The 26614-nt window shown below is 48.9% G+C and overlaps 1 protein-coding gene and 2 long non-coding RNA genes across 4 annotated transcripts in view; all 3 read right to left on the reverse strand.

Annotated features, from left to right (window-relative positions):
• Nucleotides 1–950: 950 nt before the first annotated feature.
• LOC112654099 (uncharacterized) lies at nt 951–10179 on the reverse strand. Its single transcript, XR_004814749.2, has 3 exons — nt 9878–10179; nt 9398–9601; nt 951–8733 (listed from the first exon to the last, which is right to left on the reverse strand). It is a non-coding gene; the product is annotated as an uncharacterized LOC112654099 (long non-coding RNA).
• A 5-nt stretch (nt 10180–10184) lies between these two features.
• Nucleotides 10185–11377, reverse strand: LOC118354346 (uncharacterized). The gene is made up of 3 exons (XR_004814750.2): nt 11185–11377; nt 10857–11018; nt 10185–10269 (listed from the first exon to the last, which is right to left on the reverse strand). It is a non-coding gene; the product is annotated as an uncharacterized LOC118354346 (long non-coding RNA).
• A 2889-nt stretch (nt 11378–14266) lies between these two features.
• CRTC3 (CREB regulated transcription coactivator 3) overlaps nt 14267–26614 on the reverse strand; it is a 99246-nt gene continuing 86898 nt past the window's right edge. The window contains exons 11-15 of one of the 2 annotated variants that reach the window (XM_025438416.3): nt 24594–24892; nt 20131–20331; nt 19962–20042; nt 18534–18633; nt 14267–17746 (exon numbers count right to left, since the gene is read on the reverse strand). In XM_025438416.3, coding sequence (XP_025294201.1) covers nt 17541–17746; nt 18534–18633; nt 19962–20042; nt 20131–20331; nt 24594–24892 — 887 coding nt within the window. In that variant the 3' untranslated portion in view covers nt 14267–17540. Of the gene's footprint in view, nt 17750–18533; nt 18634–19961; nt 20043–20130; nt 20332–24593; nt 24893–26614 lie in introns of both variants that reach the window. The other variant, XM_025438415.3, reaches the window with a different exon arrangement.

Below are 26614 nucleotides of genomic sequence, written 5' to 3' on the forward strand. Positions count from 1 at the left end.
CCAAGGGACCTGCACTGTCATAGAACTGTGGCTGCCAGTGATGGGCGGGGTGGTAACCTCCCCAGAGGCCCTACAGGGAGGGTTGAGGCTGCCCTGGCAGGGAGGCCAACCAACCCTACTCTGAGCTTTGATCCTGTTTTCCTTCACTCTCACTCTAGGCCTGGGATATAGAAGTTTCGGGGGAGTGAGGGAATGCTCTCCCTCCCTCTGCAGGTGGCCTTCAACCTCTGCTTCACCAAAGGCCCTGCGAGGCCAATTTTCCAGAGTTTCCATCAGAGGCCTCCTCCCATTGACTTCCGGCTTCAGGGGTCCTGGGAGCCTCTTGTTCCCTCAAGGACTCTGTGGTCTTCATTTCATTGTTTCTGGCAATGACGGTTGCCCTGTGAAGACACTTGTGAAACCAAGCTGTCTTGGTTTTCAAGATTTGGGGAAATTATTTAATTTTTGTTTTCTGCTGAAAGTTTGGGAGAAGTCTTGATTTTTTTCCATCAAATTTAGAGATCTCACCAAATTGTATCTTAGGATTAGTGGGCTTCTCATTTTAATTAGGGCAAGAGGGCCCATCTCAGTTCATTATAAAGTCTTCCATTTATTCATTTATTTAACAAACATTAGATACTTACTATGAGCTAGGCACTGTTTTGGTTTTTGTTTGTTTTTTTAAACTAAGCTCTAGGCTCAACGTGGGGTTTGAACTCAGGACCCTGAGATCAAGACTCAAATACTCCATGGACTGAGCCAGCCAGGCGCACCAGGACTAGGCACTGTTTTAAGTTCTGGGGAGACAGTAGTGAAGAAAACAGAGGAGACCAGAGGAGACTCTATGCTGTGTGTATGTGTGTGTAAGACAGATGGGGGTGGGGGTGGGTGGAGGGAGGGAGAAGGAAGAAAGAGGAAGAGAATGAAAGAGTAAGAGGGAGAGAAAAAAATAAACACATTTTGATCATTGATTCTGTTCCACTTAATTTATTCAGAATTTTCAGGGCTTTTTTGTCCTCCTATATGTTCACACTTTCTCCTGGAAATCTGGCATGTTCCCCAGCTTTCCTTCCCTCTCTCCAGTAATTTCCCCCACTGCCACAAAGGTTTCTCTGGTCTCTCTTCTGCTTAATAATCCAACCTCCTGTAATCCTATTAACGGTAGTTTCGAGGTGATGGGGGCCACCAGCTCCCCTGCACTGTCCTCATCTCATCCCCCCAACAACAGGTAATAGCCATTTTCTAAAGTCTTCTTTCATTTCATCTGAGAGATCTATTCCAGAGAATAGGATTATTAGCAACATTTCACTGCTTTCTTCTTTTACTTCTGTGCTCGGGCCTTTCTCACTGGGATCAGATTAATTTTCTTCTTCTATTCAGACTTCTTACAATTCATGTGTAAACCCAATAAGAGCAAGTGGATGTTTTAAAAAAAAAATCACCAAACCTCATAGTATGTATGTGTTTGAAAGGGAAAAGGAAGAAGAAAACAGAAAGAAGGAGGGGAGGGGAGGACAATGTGAGTAGTGCTGAGGTCCTGCCTCCTACCACTCCCCGTGTGTAGCCCAGTGAGCAACAGGTGGAAGGTGTGATGGGAATCTGTGGTCTTCTCAGGGGGTCGGGTCCCCTGCACCTCTGACACTGGGAGCATCTCATGTGCACTTTCTACAGCACACAACCCATAAGGCAATCCGACTACACCTGGTGATTCACCAGGGAAACTGCCATCTGTCCCCACTTTGAAGAGAAACCGGCTATGTTGGATTTCTGATAGGCGGTGTGGTACTGGAGAGAAATCTGTGGTAATGTAAGGGACTTTCATGAGTATCTTTGACTACACAGCAGAAGGTCTTACGTGGAGATTTTAGAATCCAATCCTCAGGTGAGTTGTGATCCCATTGTACTAGACACGTCATCCCATAACACACATCTGGGATCTCATAGTCCCTCTGACAGGCTGAAGTAGGCAAACACCTCTCCCTGGAGCCTCCAATTTATAGCCTGATGATCCATGGCTTGGTATATGTAGGCAGATGAGCAATCCGATTCCTACTCTCTGGACTCTGAAGTTGGGAATAGCCAAAGAATAAGGCGGTTAGCCAGAGGAGCTGAGGCTTGGAAGTCCCACAGTGCCATTTCTGCAGGTCAGCCTTATTCAATGTGGGAGGAGATTTCATGCACATAATTCATTCACTTAACATCTATGGCACCGGTGATGTCTCAGGTACCATTCTAGGTACTGGGGATACAGAGAGAAACAAGGTCCCTGTTCTCGAGGCACTTACCCAGAGGCAAGCAATAAATAAATAGATGAGCAAGATGGTCAGAGAATGGCAGAAAGCCCTCAAGTTCTGGAGCAAAGCCATCAACTGTTTTCACAAGAAACTATTTTTCTTTTGGGAAACAGCTCTCTGATCGCTATTGGGTTTTGTTGTTGTTTATAAGTTTAAGTGGCAAGGTAAGTTTGGTGATGAGGTGAAAAAGACCTCCATGGAGGATATATGTCATCGATTCACTCTGGCCTCCCCAAACCATGGAATACTCTTCCTCAGTTTTGAGAACTCCCCACCTTATGAACTCATACCTCTCCATGGTGGAAGCCAAGTGAGTTCCCAGTCTCACTTGCAGATGGAGCAGAGCATGGGACGCGAGATGCCACCAATCAGATGCACCTGCGTGAGCCTAAGTGACACCGAGAAGCAGGTGCCAAGGAATCTTCTCTGGAGAGAATACAGCAGATCCATCTGGCTCCCAGAGGTGGCAGCAGCAGCAGGCATCCCAGTGATGGTCTCCAGATTCAAGTGCCCAGCTGCCTAGCTGGGCAACAGCGGGGTGTGTGTGCGTGTGTGTGTGTGTGTGTGTGTGTGTGCAGTGGGGCTCATACAAGGATTGATCCAGGCAAATGCTCTCCAGGCCTGGTTCTCTGCCCTGCCTGGCAGCCTACTCTCCTTGAATGAATTCCTCTTCAGCTTAAACTAGCTAGAAAGGAGTCTGTTGCTTGTAAGCAAGGGCTGTCGCTGTCACAACGCGTATTGCATTATTGCTACAGAAAGACAATAATGCAACACACAAGATCATTTTGGACAGAGGGTAGTGCTGAGCTGGGAAGAAGCTAGCACAGGGTGTTATGAATGGGCCCCTGCAAAGGAAAAAATAGCCTGACAGGATGACATCAGTGCTGATTGCATGTGTAAATACATCTGATCAAAAATGATGTATCATCATTCATGTAGGATCCACACATTTGTAACAGTGGGGGGAAAACCCAGGCAAGGTGATGTGAGAGAGAGACAGGCAGGGTGGGGCTATTTTTGATAAGGTGCTCGGGGAAGCCTGTTCGAGAAGACGTTCCAGCTGAGACATAAAAGGTGAGAAGGAATCAACCATGGAAAGGTCTGGTAAGGACACTTCTAGGCAGAGGGAGTGGAAAATATGAAGGATGAGCTTGGGATGTCGAGGCACAGAGGGAAGGTGGGTAGGTCTCGAGGTCAGCGCAAATGGGCCAAGGACATGATGACCCTGGGGTGCAGGCAGGGGCCAGGTCACGCCAGTCATCGCAGGCTATGGGCAGACATTCATGTTTTGTTCTAAGGATGATGCAAATCCATTAGAGAATTTCAAAGAGGAAGCAGCCTTTAGAGTGTCCCCCACTGATCTTCACCTTCTAGTTTTTAAACCCTTTCAAAATCTCTTCCACACAGAGTATGGCTGGTCCGTGCACCCACCGGAATACTGCAAAAATGGCAGACTTTTGAGGCTAGGTCTAACAGACAGTGTGACTTTGCCTTGCTCTCTTGGAGCAAGCCAGCCACCATGCTGTGAGGACACTCAAGCAGCCCTCTGGAGAGGCCCCCTCAGGGGGCCCTAAGGGCTCCTGCCGGCAGACTTAGGAATGAGACAGCTGGGAAGTGTATGCTCCAGCCCCGTCAAGCCTTCAAATGACTACAACTTCAACTGACATCTTGACCCCAACTTCCTGAAAGAGTCTGAGCTGGGGCCACCCAGCCAAGCAGCTTCAAATTCCTGATCCGTAAGTGGGTGAGATCATAAATGTTTGTTGTTCTAAGTCAGTGAGTTTAGGGGTAATTTGCAGCCTCTTTCCATTCTTCATAGTTAGTTTTGCCTGGCAGGGGCCCGTGCTTTAGTAGCTGTTAGGTATTTGGATTATCAGCCCTGAGTAGGAGTAATCACGTAGAAGGGAGTCACGAGTGAGATGAGACCAAATGGTGGAAGCAGAGAGAAAGCAGCACCCTCAGGAGGGCTGAGTCACTCGTGCCGTTTGGGAGAAGACAGAGCAAAGACCTGCCGCCTGCTCAGCTTTACTAGCATCTTGGCTCTTTCTATATCCAGGTGTTCTCCTGGGCTCCCAAGTCTATGTGACCTCACTGTAAATACCCTGTGACTTGGCACGATAGGGGTGAGTTCTTGTCCTCGCGCTACTCGAAGCAATTCTGAACCTGATGCTGGAGGACTGGCTGTTGTCCTGATTCCCTCTCTGGGGCTGGGTAGAGTGTCAGCCCAGCTGTGGGCACAAGGCACAGGCCAGTGGTAGGAGCTGCCTTCTGCCTCCACATGGTCCTCACCTCACATCAGCCTCCCCAGCCAGGTGGGATAAGGGGTCATGTAAAGGGAATCCACTTCTTCCTCTCTTCCCATTAGGAGGGGCTGGGTTCTATGGATCCCACATTCTGAGCTATGCTCCTTCTCTTTGGTTCTGGCTGTGCCTGAGAGCGTGTTTGGGTTGATTTCAAGGATACTCGAATGGCATGTAGGGATAGGAGGTACTAGAATTTCAGCTCCTTAGCATGAAAATCAGACACAGAGGATTTCCCCCATCTGGGGCAATAATTTTAAAAATATTAGATAGAAAAAGTTCAAATACAAAAATATAAAAAGCACACTTGCCTTTCTCTCCCCACTTTGATTCTTTACATCATCTCCAGTGTTTCTCTAATGCAAACAGCCCCGTGATCAGCATACTTGTTCGCAGGCATAGCCATGTGCAGTTGAGCGGGTATTTCCAAAGAGTAGATTCCTGGAAGCTTATCTGCACATTTTATATGTTGATAGGTTCTCCCAATGGCCCATCAAAAGGCTCTACCGGCATGTAATGACCACAGCACACAAAAGCACCCCTTTCCTTTTGCTGACACAAGATACTATAAAATTTTTAAATTTGCTTTTCTCTGATCCCTGGTGAGCATACATGTCCCTTTTCAACTGGTGGCCATCTGCATTCTCCTGCCAGATGCCTGCTCTCGTCCTCCGACCATTTAACATTGGAATATAAAGCTCTGTATTTGCTGTGAAGGGACTCTTGTGGTGTTGTTTCGCATGCTGCTCCTGTTGTCAGTACTTTATCTTTTATCTTTGATATGGTCTCTAGCGCTACAGAAGTTTTCTATTTTTGAAGCCAAATCTGTCCATTTTTTTCCCTTTAGGGTTTCTAGATTTTGTGTCCTGCTTAGGAAAGTTTTCCCCACTCCAAGACTATAAAAAATATATTTTATCGTATTTTCTTCCAGTACCTTAAAACCCGCTTGATAGCTAATGTCAAATGGTCCTTTAGGAAGGTGGCACTGATTGACGTCCCATCAGCCTGCTTGCCCACATCTTCACTAGCCTCTAGCATTGCAATCTTTTCAAATTTCTGCTAACAGTGAACCACAGGTATCTCGTTTTAATTAGCATTACTTTAATTGTGAGCCAGGTCCAGAGTCTTCCCATATGGATATTAGTTCTTTATATTCCATTCTCTGTCAGCCTGCCTGATCCAATCTTGGCCCTAGTTTTTTTGGTGGGGCATTGGCCTTTATCTTATTGATAAAGGGCTCGTTGTTTACAAAGGAAATGAGACTTGTGTCCCACCCCATTCCCCCAGTTGGTCCTTATCTCTCTGCCGTCTGCTAGAAGCTTCTGTTGCCAGCTGCTGGGTGCAGTGGATGGGAGAGGAGGGAGCCCTCCCCACACTGCACCTGTTGCACCTGTCACCTAGTCAGCTCCCTGGACCTTACTCCCCCCACCGTACCTGGCACACCCCTAGAGCCAGCTCCCTCTCCTCCCAGCATCCTTTTCTGAACATTTAAGGTTGGATTTTCACCTTCAACTCAATCCCATCTATTTGCCTTTCACTTTCCAGCATCCTTTATTTCTCATAATCTGATACTGAAGGATATCGGTTTGGTTTCTAGTCCTATGATGGTCTTTAAATACTTATCATCTCAGTCATGTTTAGAGGGGTGGGTTGGAGCACAGAGGTCATAATAAGTTCTCAAGCTGCCATCTTGATTCAATCCCTCATTCATTATTTGTACAATTTGGTTCTTTTACTGTTTCTTGTGGGGTTTCTAAAATTTTTTTAATTTAATTTCAATTTGCCAACATAGAGTATAACACCCAGTGCTCATCCCATCAAGTACCCTCCTTAGTGTCTATCATCATCACTCCATCCCCCCACTGACCTCCCCTTCTTCAACTCTTTGTTTCCTGAGTTAGGAGTGTCTCATGGTTTGTCTTCCTATCTAATTTTTCCCCATTCAGACTCCCTCCTTTCCCTTATGGTCCCTTTCACTATTTCTTATATTCCGCATATAAGTGAAACCATATGATGGTTGTCTTTCTCTGATTGACTTATTTCACTCAGCATAATACCCTCCAGTTCCATCCATGTCGAAGCAAATGGTGGATATTCATCCTTTCTGATGGCTGATATTTCTTGTGGTTTTAAATTTGATTTTCTCTTGTGTGTCAGCTGTACTCAAAAAATACACATTAAAAAAATATTCTCTCCAAGTTTTCAGGCCTAGTGTCAGCTGGAAATAATGGTCATTTTACCGAAAAACACTTTAATAAGCCACACTTACATTCACACAAACTAGATGAACCAGGCAGACCATTGTGAATTGAAGAAGAAGAAAGAAAATCAACTTCTGGAGGCTACAGCTGGGCACATTCCTGGGCACCGAGCTGGGGGCCGTAAAGGTGTATAAGGGCAGCAGGAGGACACCAGAGGTGCTCTTTATAGGCAGCAACCTCATCTCCACTTGGGGTTCAAGTTTCACGTGTGGCTTTGGGCAGTCACTTATTTATGTCAACACTGGTAATCAGTAGATGTAATAGTAATATTCACCATCAGTCAAAGGCATCTCGCAGGCTCCCTTGAGCCGGACCCACAGGCATGTGGGAAATGTTGGGTGTCTCCTCTTCCTCTTCTTGTGCTCTTTCTCAGTTTTTAAATTTTGTTTTGTTTTTCAAAGAGAGAAAGAGAGGCAGGGAGAGAGAGCATGTGCATGTGTTGGGGGGAAGGGGCAGAGGGAGAAAGAGAATCTTAAGCAGGCTCCATGCCCAGTGCAGAGCTCCACACAGGGCTCAACCTCACGACCCTGAGATCATGACATGAGCAGAAATCAAGAGTCAGCCGCTTAACCAACTGAGGCATCCAGGTGCCCCTGTTTCTCGGTTTTTGATTCATCCTTTCCCCTCTCTCCATTTGGTCCTTTCCAAGTCTCTCTCTAAGTGTCCCCTGCACCTTGCCCTCATCCCTCCCTACCTGCTTCCATTCCTTTCACGGCTTGCTCCATAGAACATCAGTCTCACGAGTTGGTCCCAACAAAGGGGACTCGGGGGTCCGATATGTTTCAGAAATGCTGCCTTCCGTGCCAACCTCCTAGAAGCGGGCTGGCACTCTAAAGCCTTCGGGAAGCCCTTCAGTGAGATGTGCCATCACTGCACTCAAGCAGCCAGCACGCTGGGCCTGCAGGGGACTCCTCTGTGCACCCCTCATTAGCATTCTGCAGAACCAGTGATTGCCAGGCCTTGCCAGAGAGGTGGTGAGACGTGTGCGACAGTGTGATGCTGGGAATTCCCCAGAGCTAGGCCAGGGACAGTGATCTCCAGAAAGAACCTGGAGCAGGAAGTGAAATATCTCACCAGCTCCCACCACCACTGCCTGATCCAAAAGAGGAAGGGAAGGCAGGGACAGTAGCTGGAGCCCAGGTGGCAGCACAGCCACCCCAGCTGGGGACCAGACAGAGCTGCAGGGGTCCCTGCACTGCTCCTCAAGAAGTCCAGTCCCTATGAGCTGGCGACCAAAGCGACTCTTCACTCCAGGGCACTGATGAGAGGTTAGTGGGGCAGCACACAGCCTCAGAGGCGCTTGCTCAATGGCCGGGCGGAATAGTGGTACTCAGCGGCCTCAGTGGAACCTTCCCTCCAGGGTACCGCCATGAATGTGGCTCCATTTCAGTGAAACCCAGACTCTGTCTCTCCCACTCAAGCCTCGAATTCCCAGGAGAGAACATGTCATGGGCCAGGTAGATCAAGCGAGCATCACCAGGGGCCCTGGGCTGCCCTGACCTGGCCTGGCTTCTGGGGAGGGGGTCTGAGCAGTCTCCAGCTTGCAAGGCTCCTCTGTGACCAGAAAGCCCAGCCCTGGCCACGTGCAGGGCTCGCTGAGGGGAAATGAAAGCCCTGTGGAAACCAGTGGAGGCAGAATCAGTACTTACCAGGCCAGGCTTCCAGCGGATGAAGACCAAGCATCCTCTGAGGTTAGTGCCAGGTCTCTGGATCCAGGAAAGATCTAAGGGTGGCCCCTCCACCCTGGCCAGACTGGTGAGTCACACGAGCGCCTTAGTGGGGGGAGAGGGTGGAGGCCCAGCCAGGACCCCTCTGTGTGCTGAGAACACTGTGTGTGCTTCTCCTTTCAGAGTGTGAGCTTGGTCTTCTCAACAAATCCTTTTATTGCACTTCTGAAGTCTAGGAATAAAGGAGCTATTTCATAAAAAGAAATACTGCAAGCAGGACAGATAACATTTAGAAAGTGCTTACTAGGGGCTGGCACAAGCCCGTGTGGTGGGTCTGGCCATCCCCGTTTTCCAGCCGAGGAGACTGAGACCACTGAATAGCCTGGTTTCACAGCCAGGATGGATAGAGATATGTGTGAACTCAGGTCTCTAATTCCAGAGCCCATGCACCTGACCCCTGAACAAGACTGCCTCTATGACTTGTTCCTTGGGCCCAGGCTGACCCTACATCCCTGCTTGCCCTGGTTGGTTGACAGTTCCTGTTCATGCCTGTTGTTCAGGCACAATTATTAACAGCACCTCCTTTCACGCTGACAATGTGTCCTGGTTTGGATGATAACGTTTAAGGAAACTAGGCTAGCTGGAACCTAGATTATCATAGCAAGATGCTGGTGGGCAGAGCTCGGAAAATCCGGTCTGCAGCTGCCCCTCACTAGCCCAGAACTCTGGCTGCCATGCTCATTCTCCTGGGACAGACCTCCATTATGTTAGTGAGGGTGCCACCACTGCCCCCTGGATATCTGGGCACCTTTGCAAACTGGCCTTCTGAGATTTCTATGATGCCAAGGCTTGTCGTTTATGTTCTCTCTGTCCCCTCCCCCCTAATATGAATTTACCAGATCTTCTCTCTGTCTCCATTCTTTAGCCTGGCTATGAAAGAAGCCGTTGTGTTCCAAATGCTCCCAGGTAGGGCAGCCATGCTCTGAGTGTTTTCTACTTCCCGCAGTGGATACCAAAGCTTGGGGCTTCTGAACGTTGTCCAAATTTGCAGATGTATCCTGGAAGCAGAGGCCTGGGGCTCCCACTGAGACTGAGCTGTCCTGGAGAGGGTGCAAATGGAAAGGATGATAGCTTTGGGTGCCATTTAGCTGGGCACTGGGTTGTCAGAAGTGAGTCAGACACAGTCCTTGCCTCAAGTTTCTCATACACAGAGGGAAGGCAGATGTTACAACAAAATCAGCCCTACAGTTAATAAAGTGAAGCTGTGGCACAAAGTACCACTCAAACCCCAAAGACGAAATGGACAGAGAAAGTGTATGTGGTCAACTATCACCAGAACACTGCATAACAAATGACCCCATCATTCAATGGCTTACATTATAAGGATTTACTTCTGACTCCTGTGTCTGCAGATTGACTTGGGCAGCCCTGCCAGCCTCTGCTGGGCAGCTGGATTGGCTCCTGGGCAGGGGTTTGGTTGAAGTCTGCCCTGTCTCATTCTTTTGGAACCAGTGGGCAATGCAGAGGGAATCTGTGCCTACAGCAATGACAGAAGCTCAAGTGGGCATGCTCTGCTACCAAGCCCATGTCAAGGCTTTGCACAGGTCTGGTCTCCAAACAACTCATTGGCCAAAGGGGCTGGAGGTATACTACTCCCATGGTGGGAGTGGAGGGAAGTAAATACTTGCCAAATAACAATCCAAACTTCACAGAAGGCTTCACAGAGGAGTTGTCCGGCGTAGGCCTTGAAGAAGAAGCTGGATTTTCCCTAATGAAGATAGTATACAGTGCTGCTGTCAAAAGGACAAAATATATCGGGGTAGGGGTAGTGATGGGAAGCGAGGGCATAGGGGATTCCCCTGGGCTAGAAGCCTGGCATGTGCTTTCCTTGAACACAATACTCTCTCCTCCACCCCCACCCACCAGTCATTTCCCTTATTTCCAGAGTCTAAAACTTCAACTATGTTTCACCAAATACAAGTTCAAGACTCAGTTTTCAGCAAGGAGTCACAATGGGAAGTGCAGTGCTTGTCCATCCACTGGGGATGTGTGCCAGTTTCACTGGGTGTAGATCAGCCAATGTGACAATCCACCTGCCCCCATCAGAGCGTTGAGGTTTCTAACCCTGCAGCCCAGCAGCCACAACCTTGAGGCTGGGACCAACGTGGCCCTCGGGGAATGGACTCTTTGAAGGCCAAGTCAAGGCAGGAGGAGGAACACCAAAATCCAGAACTCAGGAGCAGGACTTAAAAACCATTTGGAAAGGGCTGTCAGCAGAGGACCCACGTGTGCACGGAACTGGGCCAGACAATGGTGGGAAGGATGGTTACAGGACAGGATGCAAACAGCACAAACCTTGACAATGTAAAAATAAGAAGTCACAGCTTCTGGGAGAGGAAGGGGATAGGAAATGAATGAGCTCATTTCCTTATCCTAAATCACAGGCTGTCAGGAGATGCCATCTACAGTGGAAACATGCTTAAAGAAACGAATCCAGCCTCCCGGTATTTTTCTTTCCTTTTAGGGAAATAATTTAGAAACATAAGCACAATTATTTGCAGCCTGGCAATTTCTTTGGTTTACATCTAGGTTTCCGTTCCTTCTGTTAAATTTAAATACTTTTCCCAGAAGAGCCTGTATTATTGTACGAGCCCTTTTCTCCGGAAGCTTTCGATCCATCTACCTGTCCTTCTCTCCAAAGACGGCCGTGGAAGGAGGTGTCTGTGGGTGTTTCTGGGGGTGCTGGCTTCTGAACCACTTGAACGTTTTCTGTTCGTGCTCTTCGGTGTACATGAGTTTCTTACAGTGAGCGGGCGCTACTATTATACAAGCAAAGCCTTAAAAAACAAAACATTTCCGGAAAAGAGAAAATCCCGGGCGGGGGGCGGGGGGGGGGGGGATGGGGGAGGGGTAGGTGTGTGGGGGTGCCGGCCGCCGAGCCTCTCAGCAGAGTGCACGCCCGGTCCCACTGCTAGGGCGGGGGCGGGGCGGGGCGGGGCCGACCCCCCACTGCGAGGTCCCGGGAGGGCGAGGCCACCCCGCTTCCGGAGCTCGGAGCCCCGCGCCTGGGAGCCGGTGACCGCAGGGCGGCACTGGGCGGGGCCCGGAGCCGGTGACTGCGCCTCTCGGGCTGCGTCTTCCTCTCTCTGTAAACCCAGGAAGTCACCCTTGCCCTGCCTTACGTTCAGGTGGCCACAGGGGACGTGTGCTGTGCAGTGTCTGCGGTCGGCCCGAGTGGTCACTAGACAGACCTTTTAGTGCACTCTGCCACCAGGGGATCCAGTTGGAACCAGCACCACCTCCAGCCCAGTCTGAAGGCTGCAGAAGCGTGAGAGGGTCAGGTGGCTCTCTCCAGCTGTTTCTGGGTCCCGACAGCCACTCTTATGGTCTCAGCTCCATCTAGTGTCCACACTGGGACACCGTCACCGTCACATGTAAGGGCTCCTTGTAAAATCCTTATTTCCATACTTGCAAAAGGTACAGCATTCATTGGGCAAATAGGATGTACATAAGATCAGTTTAAAACATCCCCGCCCGCCCCGTACTAAGATCTGGTATTTCAAAGCAAGCATTATACAAGTTCAGTACTACTAAGGATTTGTGCCTCCTGTCTTTGACAGCATATTCACACATCACATAATATGACTTCTAATAATTGACATTGATTGAATATTTACCATGTGCTGGGCACAACTCTGGGTCCTTTAATTGTGTGAGTTGATTTTACTCTCCATCCACAGCACTATGAAATGGTGGTGGTGTGGGGTGCTTATTGTCCCATATTATAGATCGGAACTCCGAGGCACACAGATAAAAGTAAAATTCATCACTCTTGTTTTCTGAGGACAGGTAGAGGCTGCGTCATGGGGCTGGAGATGAGCAGGCAGCCAGATGGGAAGCTCCTGCCAGGCTGAGGAGGGAGAGAATGGGAGCTGAGACAGCCCTGGGACTTGGGCTGGGTCTGAGAGGCAAAGGGGGAGGAGTGTGCAGGATGGCTCACACCAAAATTTTAGTGTCAGGGTGGAGGCTGTGGTCTGAGAGGGAGCACACAGGAGTCGGCAGTTTGAGAATATATGCTGAGCACCTCTGTGCCAGGCAGGGAGGTGCAGACTTCAAGTATGCAGGCATGGCCCCTGCTCTCGCAAGCTAGAGCCCCATGGGGAAGGTGGGTGTCAAAGGGTGATTATGAGTGTTTGCTGGTGCACAAAGGTCTACCAAGGATGAGGACAACATGGGATGGAATCTCACTCACAGGTGGATCTCAGCAAACAGGCAGATGGGGTCTGAGGTGGGTTCATCAATTTGGAGGACCAGACAGGTGTCCTGGGGACAGTTGAGCTGAAGATGGCTGAGGAGGAGGATTCATGGAGGAGATGGATATGTGACCTGAGGGAACAAGAGGGTCTGTGGAGAATGAGAGTGGCCACAGGGTGGAGGGGCAGGGCAGGGCCAGGGGGGCTGGGGGGTCGGGTGTTGGGCAGAGGGGTTCGCAACCAGGGCTGTGGGTGGGAAAAGAGGGGAATGAGTGGAACATGAGCAACTCTTCCAGGAGGGAAAGCAGACAAGGTTGTACGCCAAGGAGACACCAGGTTGAGGAGGGGTTGTTTCATTCTGTTTGTTCTTAGCAAGGAGGTAACAAGGCATATGCATGGGCTGATGGGGAAGAGCATGGAGAGGGATGAGGTATGGGGTACGCAGGGCATCCTCACGGGAAGAGCAGGTCAATCACAAACGTGGCAAGCAAGAACTAGATAAGGAGTTGGTGGTGGTGGTGCCAGGGGGAATAGCAATTGGCGACAGTTTGGGAAAGGGGACAGGATGTGCAGCAGATGGGATGCCAAGGGAGCTGCCCCCAAGGGCCTGGAACTTCTGGGCCTGAGGAGAGAAACAAGGGCGTCTGGGGAGGAGAGGTCTGGAGCCGCCCCCCACCCCCCAAAACACCCCCACCCCCCGTGACAGGGGAGGAGGATTGGGTCAGCAGACAGGGCGGGGTTGCTCGGTTTCTCCTAGCAGGGAGAGGTCAAGGGTCAGAGCAGGCTGTGACGGTGTTAGTGGAGGCCACTGGCCCAATGGACTAGGCCAGGGAAGGAAGGGAAGCCAGGAGAGGACAAGGAGGCTGAGAGCAAGGACAAGGGATAGAATTCTCTATGGGGGCAAAGAACAGGGTGTGTGTGGACCAGAGTAGATAGACATAGTGGCTCAGGAAGTTGGGGTCAAAGATGGGATTTCTGAGTAAGACTTTGGAACAGTCACGGTTGTGACAAGTCGTGGGTGTGGCTGAGGAACCGGGTCTGAAGGAAGCACGGCTGGGGGGTGGGGGAGGACAGGCCTGGGAACCTTGCTGGGATGTGGAGGGGCAGGGCTGGGACAGAAAACAGAGGGGGCCACTGGTGGCCAGTACATGGCAGCGCAGCACAGGGGGAAGGAGCATCAGTGGCCTGAACTGACAGGGGAGAGGTGTCTTGGGTGAGGGCCAGGGCAAGGGGCCGGAAGGCACGCTGCCAGTGGACAGCAGGTAGCGAGGCGCCCTCCATCCTTGGCATCCATGGATGGCTTCATGGGAAGTGTGTGTCCCAGACTCCTTCTCCCCTCTCTTGGGTGTGGGTACAACGGTGCACGTATTAGGGACACTGAACAAGCAGGCCAGAGCAGGACCTGCCAAGCCAAGGACCGGGAAGCCCAACTGCAGGCCGAGCTGTGGGGGAGGCGGTGAGAGAGGCTCTTCCACCAATTCATCGTGCCTGACGCTGAAGAAAAACACCAAGTGCAGATACAACCTTATTGTGCTTTTAATTACGAAAGATGTAAAACGATATATTATAAAACTTGGAAGCTACTTTATACAAATTCCAATCTTTAAATATTGTTTAACAAGGGACCTGGGAGTTAGGACACTGGGGGGAAGTCTGATTAGTTGCTGTGACGGTCCCACCGGCAAGTGATGGAATCACCTGTACATAACAGAGCCAACGAGAGTCAGAGTTGGAAACGGCTTCAAATACGCAGATGGACTGGAATACACAACGCTTCAGCTTGGCTAATATACAGTAGATTTCGGAGAAATGAAACAGGACAGAGGAGAATTTATGTTGGTCTTGACGTGATCGGAAGAAAGTTTCTCCTAACACCGTGTGTCCTACAAACCACAACCGTACAGAAAGAAAACAGAGAACACAGATAAGTTTCTAGTTCTACACTGTTTAACTGCTAGTAAATGAGAGTAGCACAGCCGTCAATCTTCTCGTAACAAGACTAAATATTGGAAGATAGTTATTCTGGTGCACGTAGCCACTTCAGGTGCCAAGGACCATTCCTGGTTTGTTGCAAAGGCAGCAGTGAGGGCAGACTTACCCCTGGAGGTCAGAGTGACACCCGCCCAAGGCTGCCCTTGATGCCGTGTAAGCAAAGTGGGTTGGATAATGCCCAAAACCTTTTCACAGGAAAAGACTGGACCGGTGGACCTAGGGACAAATTTAATTCAGTGCTAAGCCTTACTGTCATCATTATACTTCTCTCGGACAAGTCACTTTTCCTGGGAGCCTCCATCTCCTCGAGTCACCGGGAGGATGTGTGGGGCGGAGTGGGGGAGGCGGCAGCGTGCTTCATCGTGTAGGTAGGTCCCGGGGCTCCTGCAAAGGCAGGTCTGCTGCAGACAGGGAGCGGGTAATCCCGCCAGGTGAGGCACCACACAAAGGGTGGGTTATGCTGGGACCTCCACTTAAAGAACACCCAAACTCCTCACAGCAGCACCATTCCCTGCCTGAAAGGCCAGATGGGGCCCTCTGACACGGGAAAGGCAGCATGGAGCTGGCTCCTTCTAGCACACTGTCTCCCACCACAAGGAAAGGGCTTGCACTTTAACAACAAGTCACCACCCTCCTGAGATCCTCGGTGTAAAGGGATCTGAAAACTTCACTGGGAATGAGATTTGGAGCTTAGGCGAGGGCCCTGGCTGGATTTCCCAATTCAAAGGCAGAGATTTGGGGCTAAGGTGAAGTGGAGGGCTTGTGCCCCACAGAGGAAGCTGCAGATGTGCCATTGGGGTTATCTCAGACTGGAGGTAACGTGATCCCTCTGGAGACAGAAATGGGATGAGGCCTGGAGAGGTTCAGAGCCCAGGATCCCAATACACACTCTTCTTGTCAAGGGGTGCCAATGTGTCAGATTCAGACCTGTTAGGTGCAGCCTTGCTTCTTCAGGTGGGGACCGTGTAGCGGCCTCTAGCCACACTCCTGGTGTCTCCCTGGAAGGGCAGTGGCTGTCTGGGCAAAAGTCCCAGCACCTTTTGTCTCTCCTCCAGTGCTCCTGTCCTCCTGGTTCTGTCCTCCTGCACCTGCATTCTGCCCCACGGCCCAGACCCCTCCCTACAGATGCTCTGAAGCATCAGACCCCTCCGTCCTCTTCAAGTCCACCGGTCAGGTGTCTGGTCAGGGGCTAAGTCAGAGGAGGCAAGCAGTGGTGGAAATCCAGCCATACCATTTTATGCTAAGGTACTAATGACGGCTTCACGAGTTTGGCCTTCATTTTACTGTAGACTTTTTCTGCAACCTCAAAGAATGAATCTCTTTTTAAAGCAATTTAGAGCAAAACATGGATCTGAAAGGGAAGATTTTTGAGGTAGGGGCCTGGCTGGGATCCCCAAGGTCCCAGCACCAATTCCCAAGGCCTCAGCTTCCCCAGCTGTGCTGGATTCACTCAGAAGACAGTTTCCCCCTCCTGCTCTGGAGCATACCCTCGAGGATAACAGGGCATCCTGGCCTAATTGTGGATTTGGTCACCTAGTGTTAGAAGCATATAAAGTGCATGCTTAGCTTAACCACAGGCACAAGTGTTAGAAAAGCTAAAGCTCTGAGATTTGGCAAGGAACGGGGCTAGCTAAAGATTAGACTGCCTTGTGGCAAGGCAGATTCATTCATTCCTTCGTTCGTTCATTCATGCATTCAACACATGGTAACGCAGCACCTACCCAGTGCCAGCACTTGTTAGGTACTAGGGGTTTGGTAACAAATAAGGCACAGTCCCTGTGCTCAAGGAGCTTACGGTCTAGCGGGATTACGCAGACACTCCCGTTCCATAGAGAAACAACTTCCCCCTGCTGCTAGCTCAGCTGCTGGGGGGTCTGGCTCCGACCTCCGGCATCCCTCCAGTGGTCTGTGGTGAGGGAGGGCCTGTGCTTGTCTGGAGCCCGTCTGGAAGACATTGTGTGTCTGCGGGCTACCTGCAGCTTTCCTCTCTTGCCTCAGTCATCGAGAGGAAGTGCTTTTCTCTTCAGGCTCATCCATCATGAAGGGTGGGTTTTTGTTGTTTTTTCTTCAGTGACTGAATAAAGCAGCCCCCTTCTCCCCTTGTCCACAGGAAAGAGTGTACTGAAGCAGCAGATAGATTATATACTTGGAGAAAACAAATGAGCATTCAGTTTGCTTAACTCAAATTTGTTCTTGAAATCGTGGTAAAAAATAAAAATTCTTCATATTGGAATTAAGGCAACTGGGAGACCATGGGCATCCGCTGGGCCAGCAGCTGGCAGGGGCCAAGCTGGGGCAGGCAGAGCGGAGAAGGCATCATGATGCTGTGGTACCGTTGCTCGTAGCTGAGCCAACCCCCGAAGGCCTGCAACCCCCACCACCCCCCAGGCCAGACCCCTTCTTCAGTGTTGACAAAGATCAGTGGTTCTGGGCACGGCATGACGTGACTGCAGCCCCCATTACGCGGTTCTATTTGTACACATCGGCAGATTAGATGGCCAGTAAAAGTGTACTGGTCACGGTGAGGGCCGAGTCAGCGGAAGCTCGGAAGCAGCTGGCCTGCAGCAGTGTCACCTGGGCCACAGGCCTGAGAGGCAGCGCACAGCTCTGGGATCCGGAGTGAGCCATGGGGTATGAGATGGGACCTCTTCAGGAAGCTAGGAGTCATGGAATCGGCTCCTTCCATGTCAGAAGCCCGAGATGACTCAGGCCCAGAGGATGTTGCTGGCTCCATTCTACGCCGTTCTAGTTGAGCCCCTTCAGAAATAAATTCTCGTGGCCTATTCCATTCTGTTCACAGTCGGTCAGCCCGAAATGTCTCTTCCACAGAGGGGTCGAGCAGGCCCATGCTGGAGTCACTTAACATGTTGAGGCCATCCAGGCTCAGGGGTTCTATTTGGAGCTCTTCTTCCAGTGGAAATGGAGTGTCCATGTTCAGGCCGACCTCAGGCATGCCCGCTAGCGCACTGCTGAGGTCTTTAAACAGGTTGGTACTCGAGTCTTCTGGAAGGAGCAGCAAGAGGGAAAAACAGTGCAGGTCAGGAGGCACGCACAACAGACGACATCCCCGCAAAGGCCATCCCTGTCATCTGCCCAGCCAGGACAATGACTGCCTGTGTCCCCACCACCCCCAGAGTCCATTATGCTCTGGAATCTACTTTCCTTTTCTTTTTCTTTTTCTTTATTTTTCTTTCTTTCTCTTTCTTTTTTCTTTTCTTTTTTCCCCTTCCTTCCTTCCTTCCTTCCTTCCTTCCTTCCTTCCTTCCTTCCTTCCTTCCTTCCTTCCTTCCTTCCTTCTCTCTCTCTCTCTTTTTAAGATTTTATTTATTTACTTGAGAGGGAGAGTGAGAGCAAAGCAAGAATAAGCTGGAAGAAGGGGCAGAAGGAGAGATAGAAGCAGACTCTCTGCCGAGTGAAGAGCCTGACTCAGGGCTCGATCTCAGGATCCTGAGATCATGACCTGAGCTGAAAGCAGACAACCAACTGAGCCACCAGGTGTCCCTGGAATCTACATTCTTTTCCGTCAGTTCCATGACTCCCCATTTTTGCAAGTGTTCTCCCTTTGAACAGTTGTCAATCACTTAAAACTTAATAGTTGAGAAAAATCTTAGATCACCAGGCCCTTTCCCCACCGGCTCATGGTCTCTGGGGCCAGACACCTGCTTTTTGCAAAGCTAAAGTCAAGCTGGGCGGGCCTTCATTCTCTTGCTTTATGTGATGTTGTTTAAACTATCTTACAGTGGGATCTGTAAAAACAGAGCAGAACTGAGGGGTGGCCCACACTCACCTGTCAGGATGGTGTTGGGGAAAGTCCCACAGTTGGAATACAGGTTTGGTCTCCCATGAAATGAGTCCTGTGGTTCTCGGGGACCTTGCTGCAGGGGCACCTGGAAACATCAAAGGTCACATTGTAAGCAATGATCTCTGCTTTGAGGAGTGAATAAAGCAACATGCTCCCAGGGCAAAATCAGACATGAAAACTGCCTTGAGGTCCCTTCTCTGTAGGATCCCACACAGAAAAGTCCTCTAGGGCAGGCAGGTGCTGGGGTGGAGGAGGGGTCTGTGAGGCCCACAGTGTGGGTGACTCCTCCCCGCTCACATGCTGCCTGGCCCACGAAGCCATCCAAGAAGACAGTAGCAGTCATGGTTTCCCTGGCTCCTCTGGTCTCACACATCCCTCCTGCCCGGCCACCCCGAGGATTCTAGAAACACCATCTTTGGGAACACTTCAAAGAGTCCATCTGTAACCAAGGAAGTGATACGACCAAGGGGCTCTTTTTTTCCTTTTGGTTTCTAGAAAAACGAGGTGGAGGGACCACCCTTTCCTTCTCACGCTCAGAGGGAGGAACCTCAGACAGACCCCTCTCCATGAGAAAGCTTCTGGGATGATTGCTTAGAACTGGGGCCTAGCTATGTGCCTTTCCAGAAATTAATTTCCAAACTATTTTTCAACAATCTTTCCAAAGTAGGCATTTCTAGCATTTTTCAGGGAGATACTGACTCATCTAAACGAAACTGGCTTCTTCAGAAAACGAGGAGGCAGGGACTACTGGTTTATGCCAGGAGTCTTCACCATGGCCTACTCAGAAACATCTGTCTTTATTTATTTTACTGTTGTAATTATTATTAATATCTGTAAAATGCTCAAAACCCTTCCTTCTCTCTTTTATCTGTCCAAGAGCCTAATACATACTTAGTGGACACTACAAAATCTAGAGATATTTTAAACAATGTTAGGGAGAACTTAAGAAGCAAAAGGAAGTGAATGAATGAAAACATCTTAAGGAAGGACCTCTGGCCCTGCCTGGACTGAGCTCCCCTGGGAAGCTACAGTGAACTACAGTGAGCTGGCAACAGCAGCGAGGCCTGTGGGCCACACCCCTCCTGCGTCTAAGTTTCCTCAGCAGGATAGACCAGTGGACCGAAGTGCTCCCTGCCCTCTGAGCCACTCTACAATTCTATAACCAGATTGTCATCAGGAATCTAATACCACTTGTTCAAATAGTTCTTCTGCAGAGGCCTGATACTAAATAAGGCAGCCAACACATGCATTTGAGGGCTGGGGGAGATTCCAGGCTCCCTTAGCTGCTGAGCACATCTGCAATCAGGGCAATGGAGTACCCAGTCTATGTGGTGTGGTGGGTTCTATGCCCTGAAAGGCCTGAACAGACAGTGCAGGTCCTACTCTGATGCAGAGACCTGGATGCTTGCTCACCTGTTGAGGAAAGGCAGGGCCTGGCCTCATGGACTGCTGGTCAAAACTCACATCTGGGAAGAAGTTGGTCAAAGATGAACCCTTCAGGGAATAAGGAAGGGAACATTTAGTTTGGAACCCAAGGCAAAATACGTGCTCCCTTCTGATCAATGTCCCTGCTAGGACCCACCTGGGCTGTGAGGAGGGGGAAGCCGGATGGAGGCAGGGATGAGGCAGCTTGAGGCTGCTGAGCAGGGGCCTCCTGGGTGTGGGGCTGCTGTAGGAGGGGCTGAGGGAGGTCCTGAGGGGTAGGGTAAGGGGGCGGTGGGGATACTTGAGCTTGAGCTTCTGTGGGCAGGAAAGAAAGTGGGCTTCGGTCTGAGGACACGATCTGTAAAACAAAGCCACTAATTAGCTTGGATTGGAGTTTCCTTCTTTTTCTTTCTTTCTTTCTTTCTTTCTTTCTTTCTTTCTTTCTTTCTTCTTCTTTCTTTCTTTCTTCTTCTTTCTTTCTTTTCTTTTCTTTCTTTTTCTTTCTTTCTTTTTTTTTTTAAGATTTTACTTACTTATTCACGGGAGACACAGAGAGAGGCAGAGACACAGGCAAAGGGAGAAGCAGGCTCCCTGTGGGGAGCCCAATGCAGACTTGATCCCGGTACCCCAGGATCACAACCTGAGCCAAAGGTAGAGGCTCAACCACTGAGCCACCCAGGCGTCCCTGGATTGGAGCTTCTAAGTGATAAATCCTTTAAGATTAGGAGACCTCAAAGTGAGAGAAAAGCCTGAGCCCTTCCTTCCCTGGAGGGTGGGGGGCAGTACTCTAAGCTATGTTCCCCAAAGCCTACTTCTTACTTCTGCTCCTTCAAAGTGATCTTAAGTATCACTTCACCACAAAACATTTCCCATTCAATGACGATTTCTATTGTCTTAAAACAAAACAAAACAAAACAAACACCCACCAATTTAACCAGTGTCCTCAGTGAAAATCATGTTTGTTTTGTTAAACCATAACTTCTGGTTTAAGATGGAAGATTGGGGATCTTCCCTGTGGGACAGCAGGGAGCAGGGGTGAGGAGCCAGGAGGGTCTCATCAGTGCACGTGAGGCAAGGTTAGGTTTCACAGCCCTTGATCGTGGGGTGACTGGGGATGGCACTCGGACGGTCTCCTACAGCTGAGGGTCTCCGGGCAGAGCCCAGGAGGCAAGGCACTCTACTGAAAACACAGAGTTTAAGAGAGCTCACTGCTGAATCTTGAGGCCTCTGCCTTTCTTTCCCAACTTGGCTCTCAGGAGGCTGGAATCTAGGCATGTGCCAGTGTCCTCTAGGGATCTGACCAGCCTGAGAGAAAAATCTCAAAACTTAGGACACCAGAGACTCACCAAGGAAAAGGCTGACCTAGATCAGTCTACAGTGAAGACCATACTCAATGAGCCTGTCAGTGTACACAGTATTTTTGTGTCCTGTTCTTAGAGATGAGCAGAATGCCAAAGATCTCCAGACTGTGAGGAAAGCATCTGCATGGAAATCAGAAACCAAAGCAGATGTACAAAAAAAAAAAAAAAAAAAAAGAAAAAAGAAAAGAAACTTGGAGAAATCTATGTAGGCAGACATCATCATGAAAAAATTATTATTATACTATTTATTATCCTAGGATGTTTGATGCTATAAGTAACATTCAGAGGACAAAAAAGAATTCTTGGCAACTTAAAAGTATGAAAGCAGAAATGAAAACTCAACATAACAATGGGAAGATAAAGGTGAGAAGTTCTTGCAGACAGGATGGCGAAGAGGCGAGGAGAATAGAAAAAATAAGAGCGTGACAGGGAAGTAGGGAAGGTCCAACATTCACACAATAGGAGTTCCAGAAAGAGAACACAGAGAAATCAAAGGGAAGAAGTCTTCCAGGAAATAGTTAAGGAATTCATTCCTTCATTCATGAAGAATGATAGGAGTCTCCAGATTGAGGAAAGCCACCAAAGATCCAGGTGATCCTGAAGTTTCAGAACTCAGGAACAAAAAGAAGATTCTACAAGACTCCAGAGGGAAGAAAGGATATTTTTGTTGTTGTTGTTGTTGTTTTTTAAAATTTAATTCATTTATTCATGAGACACAGAGAGAGAGAGAGAGAGAGGCAGAGACACAGGCAGAGGGAGAAGCAGGCTCCACGCAGGGAGCCCGACATGGGACTCGATCCAGGGACTCCAGGATCCCACCCTGGGCTGAAGTGGCGCCAAACTGCTGAGCCATCTGGGCTGCCCAGAAAGGCAGAAAGGACATTTTGTTAGAAGTATTTTTTTTTAAAGATTTTATTTATTCATGAGAGACAGAGACAGAGAGAGACAGAGACAGAGGCAGAGACACAGGCAGAGGGAGAAGCAGGCTCCATGCAGGGAGCCCAATATGGAACTCAATCCCAGGATCCGGGGATCACACCCTGGGCTGAAGGTGGCGCTAAACCGCTGAGCCACCCGGGCTGCCCTTGTTAGAAGTATTAAGAATTGGAATGGCACTGGATTTCCCATGAGCAACTCTAGAAACTAAAAGACAATTAATACCTTCAAAATTTTAAGAGAAAATTATTTCAGATTTGAATTCTATCTCTGGTCAATTATGAGTTAAATGATGGGTAGAATGAAGACATATTTGAGTCATGGCAGGCCACATGTGCTTTCTTTGAAATCTACTAGAGAGTTTTCTTCTTGTTTTGTTTTAAATATTTTACTTATTTATTTGAGAGAGAGTATGTGTGTGTGGGCATGTGCACGCGAGATGAGCTGGGAGAGAAGCAGAGGGATGAGGGACAAGCAGACTCCCTGCTGAGCATGGAGCCCAATGCTACATGGGGCTTGATCCTACGACCCTGAGATCATGACCTGAGGTGACGTCAGATGCTTAATGGAATGAGTGACCCAGGTGCCCATGGAAGGCTTGTTTTTCAATGTACTAAGAGGAGATCCACTCAACTCCAAGAGGTGGGGATGTAATAAGCAATACATACATAGAAAATGAGACTAACAAAAAAGTAAGACATTAATTAAACTTTCAAGAAAAAAATTGTTTTCATTTTGTTATTTCATAGCATACTAAATGGTTCAGCTCCAACTGTGCTATTATAATTGGGAAAACACTAACACACTAGGTATTGCTCTCAACAAAATTATAACAAAGCATAGTGGAAATGAGGAGGAAATGTTCATGTAGGTGGGTGGGGTTTGGAGAGAGGTGATAGAGAACCATATCCTAGTCCTCCATGACAGGATGTCATCAGATAATACCTAACACTAAAAATCCAGAACAAAACAATCATGAAATAACACGGTTATACCAAAGACATTAGCTACAGTGCCTGAAAGGAGCCATCTCTAGGGAACAAGAATGAGTCGGGGAGAAGAAAATATTATTTTGTAACAAGCCCTGTAGAACTATCTGACTTATTAAACTATGTGCCTGGATAACACTGGTTTTTTAAAAATCTAAATATTAAGGAAACAAAACCCAGAAACATCTGGAAGAGGATGCTCTCTAGCCCCTACAGCTCTCCTTAAAATGTAGCTAGAAAGCAAGAGTAATATTTTTTACATCCATTAAGATAATCTTGCAAAAGAAAATTAAAGGCAATCCAATAACATAAAAAGAACCATTGAAACAACAATTATAAAACACCCTCTTACCCTCTCCCGAAAGGGATTACTCATGTCAAGAGTGAGTAATAACTGGATCTGCTAACCCTTCCGTTTAAGTTGTCAACTCCTGTTTGCCTAATCATGACTCATTTATGGTGAGGTGGGGAGCAAATGATGACACAATGTACTAGGGAGGGACCAACAGGTTGAAAATATATTCATTGATGATTATGGCAAGAACCACCCTAAGAGCTCAGAATAAAAACAAAGTCAACAAGACAAAATATGATGTTTTGACATCTGAATTTCTATAACAGGCTTGTGACTTCAAAATGTGCTTTTTTTTTCCTTTTTTTAAAAATTGTTTTAGTTTACTTTTTAATCTCTATGGCCAATGTGGGACTTGAACTCACCACTCCAAGATCAAGAGTCACATGTTCTACTAACTGCCCAGCCAGGTGCCCCAAAAATGTGCGTCTTTCTGAACAGACTTCTTTAGGTGCTTTTATGGAGGACCCTGATCCTTATTATAAAACCTATCGTTCCATAAGCAGTAAAAGTACTGCTTCTCAAATCTGTAGTCATAATTAGGGAAGAGGTCTAATCCAATATCAAAGCTTCAGGAAGGTATTAAGTGTCTTCTTTAGCTTTCCCCTGTGGCTTAAAATACAGACTCAGTTATGGATAATTTTCCCCACCAATTAAAAAACCCCAGGCTGGTCTCTCCTAGCCACCTGAGACATGTCTGGGTCATGTTCTCTATGCCTTACCATCCCCAAAGCCAAGGTTTGTGAGTTATGACTGCACACTGTGTGTTGTTTGTAAAACAGTGATCCTTATAACAAATGTGCTGTTAGGAGATAAATACTGCTTCCTGAGTTCTTGGCTCACACTTGCTCTCTCTGATCTCAGGCATAGGCCAGGACTGGCCGACTGCACTGGAGACCCCAGGGGCTACACCCGGTGAGGGGGCCTCCATCCTGGCCCCATGTGCCTCAACCCATTGGACTGTGTGTGGGTTTGTGCTCACCTGAGCCGCAGGATAGGGGTTCAGAGGGCTGGTGGCTGAGAGCTGTCTGCTGAAACCCTGATGGGCTTCAGGGCCTGGAGAGAGCGTGAGAGGGCTAACTGGGGGCTGTCTCCGCCGGGAGGGGCCACTCATGGCTGCAGTGGGGAGAGACGGGTTGCTGAGGGAGAAGAGCCGGAGGGATGGGTGAAGGGCCGAGGCACTGGGGGTGGACGCCTGTGGGTGGCTGTTCAGGGACGAGGACGGCGCTGTCTTGTTGAGTGTGGCCTGGATGGACGGGTTACTCCGAGAGCTCTGGAGACCTACAAGACAGCAGAAGCACAGTTACTTGCCAGAACTGTAGGCTACAGCTTCTGTTTCCAAAGATGAAAGAAACCTTAACTTTTTCCTATCCAGCTCTGAGGACTTCTGTGTGAGGGGGACACTGGGGCGGTCCTCCTACCATGCATGCATCAGATATACCCACAGCAGGGAAAGGACCCATTGGCACTCAAGGCTGGTGGCAGCAGGGTGACAGTGAGTCTGACTACAAGGAAGCGTGTGAAGAGCCGCTGGGCGGGCGGGACTGGGTGAGCAGAGGCCAAGGCATAGTCAGCCCCCAGCCTGGCAAGAAGACCCCAGGGCTGTGCACACAGACTGTTTGGAACCCCCCCAACAGCCACTCCCCCCCCCACTGCCCATGCCTCTGTCCCAGGTACCACGCCCAGATCCTCTGCTATTCTCAGGGTGCATCCTTTCACAGAGCGTCAAGGCTCTGGGGCACCATGTCAGGGGACCCTGTAAATACCCTGAACACACAGGGAGTCACAGGAAGGGGCCCCCTCCCATGTCTCCTGCTTTCTCTTTGTTCTCCTGGCTCCTGAGAAGTTGCTCATCACAGTCTATTCCAATTCACGGAAAATGAAATTTTTGTTGGTGCTTTGTTTTATTTGGAGGGGAGGGGATGTGAATTTTAGCAGAGCCAGAGAGGTTTGGGAATGGCATTTACATGACAGAGGCTGCTAGGGCTTAAGCTCCAAGAGGCCAGGGACCGTGTCCTGCATCCTGCCAGAGCCTTGGCACAGGACCTGGCATGGAGTGGCTTTGCTCCATGAGTTAATGATGCTTCTGTGTATCTCAAAAGGCAGTGCCCATGTTTCAAAGTTCAGCCCATAATTCTGGTACCAGTAGTCGGGGTGCATACAACTGTGTGTTCTTTTATGTTCATAAAAAACTAAGTGTTAGATAAAAGTTACTGCAATGGAGCAATGACAAAATAAAGCATTTTTTGATGGCAAATGATTTTTTTAAACACAGGAAAGATGTTTCTGAAAAGGCCCTATGCAGTTATCCCACAGTGAAATTCTCCACGGAAAGCCCAGAGATGTGGCTGGCTCGACTAAGAATCAGTGCTAGAGATGTGAGCTTAGGTTAAGAAACAGATCCACTCATTTGGAAGGAAAGCTCAAGCAAGTTTAAAAAAAGTATCTATGACTTTGTATACCATGCATTTTAAGGAGTGCCTAGAAACTATAAACGCTTGATACTGGTTCTGGACAATAAATAATGTTTTGAGGAAAATAATACATAGTGAGAAACAGGATTTTCAGCTGAAGCAAAGTGTCAAAGGCTGCCCGGGAGAATGCTGGCTTCCTCAAGACCCCAGGGAGTTAAGTGCTGATGCTGCTTTACTTATGTGACCTTGGGTGTCCTTGTTTATACAGAATTCACCAGGACGCTTGGTAGAGCAGCAGGATAATAAAATAATCGAAGTAAGTAAAGGTTATCTCTAAAATCAGTTCTTCAAACCTAGGATGATGTGGTACAATGGGCAGTACCACTGTAAGCATTAGAGAACCTTCCAGGTGACCACTCCAAAGGGGACCTCTCTCATGAGAGTGGTGAATTCTGATTTGCATGGACATCATGTTGAACCCAGAGTGGAAACCAGCAGGTGCCCTCCCACTGATGGACCATCACTGGGGACCCTTTCCACACCACATCACCATCCACAGCACAGCTCTCAGGACTGTGACAGCCGGGGG

The sequence above is a fragment of the Canis lupus genome, chromosome 3 (genome assembly GCF_003254725.2).
Source record: "Canis lupus dingo isolate Sandy chromosome 3, ASM325472v2, whole genome shotgun sequence".
NCBI lineage: Eukaryota > Metazoa > Chordata > Mammalia > Carnivora > Canidae > Canis > Canis lupus.